Source organism: Pteropus vampyrus, unplaced genomic scaffold, assembly GCF_000151845.1.
Source record: "Pteropus vampyrus isolate Shadow unplaced genomic scaffold, Pvam_2.0 Scaffold22, whole genome shotgun sequence".
Lineage (NCBI taxonomy): Eukaryota > Metazoa > Chordata > Mammalia > Chiroptera > Pteropodidae > Pteropus > Pteropus vampyrus.
The window spans coordinates 1956609-1959227 of record NW_011888803.1 but is presented as its reverse complement, the minus strand read 5'-3'; the positions used below and the strand labels follow the sequence as shown (position 1 = coordinate 1959227).

Genomic DNA, 2619 nt, shown 5'->3' with positions numbered 1-2619 from the left:
TGCCCAAATTTGAGAATCGCTAGCCTAGATGATCAGTAAGTACCAGTCCAGTTCTAACTCTATGTGATTTTTATGACTACAATCACACTTAATTAAATCCAAAGTACAAAACAGACTTAAAAATTCCTTCAGAAATCCTATCTGCTTAATTCTATACATTCTTAGAAAATCAGGAAACTTGATGATAAATTGCAAATTTGGGATTTAACAACTAACTGAACAGAAAAAGCCCAATAAAAGATACCCCCAAATAATCCCAAGGGAGAAAATAAACAGCTCTATTAATTGTCACAAAAAAACAAGTATACTGTGTCAACATGACAAAATAGTTTGCTTCTTCCAATATTATGAAGATTGCTCTCAAATAAATCACCCTTACATCTACACTTTCTTCAGCAATGGCATCTCCTGCACCCAATTTAATGGAACTATAGGCTTCATCTTCAGCCTGTCTATTTCGAAAGGTTAGAGCTTGTTCCCATCGACGCAATGCCTCTTCAAACAATTCCATACCTAAAAATTAAGAACAGAACAATTGTAAGTAAGCAAAACCAATGCCAAAATAAAATCACTGTGGGCCAGAAGTGTTTTTCAGAGTTATCACCAATGGCACAGTCTGACTATGTTTTAGCAGTAAAGAATAATTTTATGCTCACATCGTTTCATCGTAGAATCTTAATTTCCCAATATATTCTGGGCTTACAGTTCTAGTCAACCAAAAATCAAAAAGAAATGACCAATACATTTTCATCTTTTAAAAAATATAACTCAAAATGTATATAGTGCTTGGAATTTTTCTAGAATGAATAGAGTTGTAGGTTCTCCAGATAACTGAAGAAATGATTTTAGAGGAGAGTTTTCTTTACCATATCTTAAAAAACATCTTGAGAACGATGAATTCATCAAAAGTCCAACAATGGCTAGTTTAATAGTCACACAACTATCTTTCGAAATATTCCCCTAAATTGAAAAGAAAATTGATAGATAAATAAAAGAAACTAGTTGTTAAGAAGTTTTCAGGTTTCTAAGGATTCTCAGGAGGAGGGAGTAAAACTGAAAGGAAAGATAAATGCAGAGAAATCGAGAATAAAGTTTTTTTTCCCTACTAAAAGTCTTAAACCACTAAGATATCAACTTGCTGATTTGGATAAACTGCTGGGCCAGAGTTAAAAATCTAAAAGACTATGGAGAGAATCCATAAAGGATTATAGTTCAATTGGGAATTCCATGTTCCTGCTGATGTGGGAAAACAGGTGAATATGTACCTCTTTTTTCCCAAATTAAAAAAAGGGCTTACCAAAACAAAAATATTTTGAAATTTTAATTTTCCTAGACATATTAAAGAAAAAGATCTTTAAAAACTGTCTAAAAATAAAGGCAAGTCATTCTCAAGATGTTTTTAAGATATGGTAGTTAGAGAAAACTCTCCTCTAAAATCATTTCTTCAATTATCTGGAGAATCTGCAACTCTAAAAAAATAAAATTGTTCTTTAAATGCAATTTAGCCTTCTCCTTATTGTTTATTTTATAACAAAGAATCACTGCCTAAACCTTCCTTCTGAAAAACTTATGCACTCAAAAGATAATTACACTATATCACTTTTTAGTCTTCCTTTCCCCAAACTATACAATTCTAACTTCTTCAACCTTTTCTCACTTTGTCCACTCTCTCTTCATCTGATAATTTTGGCTAAATGTAAGGAAAAATTATCTAACAGGAGACTTGTCTCTCAGGAAGTACTGTGTCTCAGCTCACTGTGGAACATGGTCCAAACTATCTCCTATCATCAGTGTTATAATAGGAATTCAAACATACGTCACCAATCTTTTTTTATGTCCTCAATCTTGTAAAGGGAAGTGAAATGATAGGTGGGTGATCAGGTAATCCACAGGAATTTAACTAATCCTGGTTTTATGATACTCAGACTCCTAGCAACTTCTCTAGTTTTACTCTATTTCTCTTTAATTCTAATTTTCATTACTAGATATAATGTAAAAGCATACTGAGTACAATTCTTTGGAGTCCTCTGGAAAGGGTGGCAAAAGAACTACTCATATCTTTTCCTATAGGCAGAAGTAGCTATTGTGATATTGATACCACTACATGTGATGTAGTGTTTAACTACTGTAGAGTTTGGAAATGCATTCAGAGGCACACAGTCCTTCTGCCAAGTCATTATCCTCTGTACTGCTCATAAGCCAGGACTACATCAACGGTTTCTGGGTTTTTTTAATTAATATGCATTTCCATTAAAAGGAATATAGCCTGAAATAGACTACAGAAGAACAGGAAAAAGTATTTGAAAAAGTATTGGAATCTGACTCAGTGTTTCGTTCTCTGGCTCTCTGTGGGCTCTAGTGAAACTTTCTAGAAATGCTCATGGTCAAGCCAATACTGAGACGTAGGAATACTGAGATGTAAAACACAGGCCTTCTTTATTTTTATTTTTAATGCCATTTTATTATTATTTTTTTAGTAGTATATATACATAATTTTTTTTTAACATTTTGTTTTTTAATTTCTCCCCTTCTCCCATCCCTTCTGGTAACCACTAGTCCATTGTCCATGTACCTAGGCCTTCTTTCTACTTACAATCTTTTCTGGATATAAGAATACAA

The 2619-nt window shown here is 33.0% G+C and overlaps 1 protein-coding gene across 4 annotated transcripts in view; it reads right to left on the bottom strand.

Annotated features, from left to right (window-relative positions):
* The window catches only part of MIGA1 (mitoguardin 1), a 71051-nt gene that overhangs the window by 49200 nt on the left and 19232 nt on the right, over positions 1 to 2619 (bottom strand). For all 4 annotated transcript variants that reach the window (XM_011355531.2, XM_011355532.2, XM_011355533.2 and 1 more), the window contains one exon: positions 380 to 513. In XM_011355531.2, coding sequence (XP_011353833.1) covers positions 380 to 513 — 134 coding nt within the window. The remainder of the gene's footprint in view (positions 1 to 379; positions 514 to 2619) is intronic.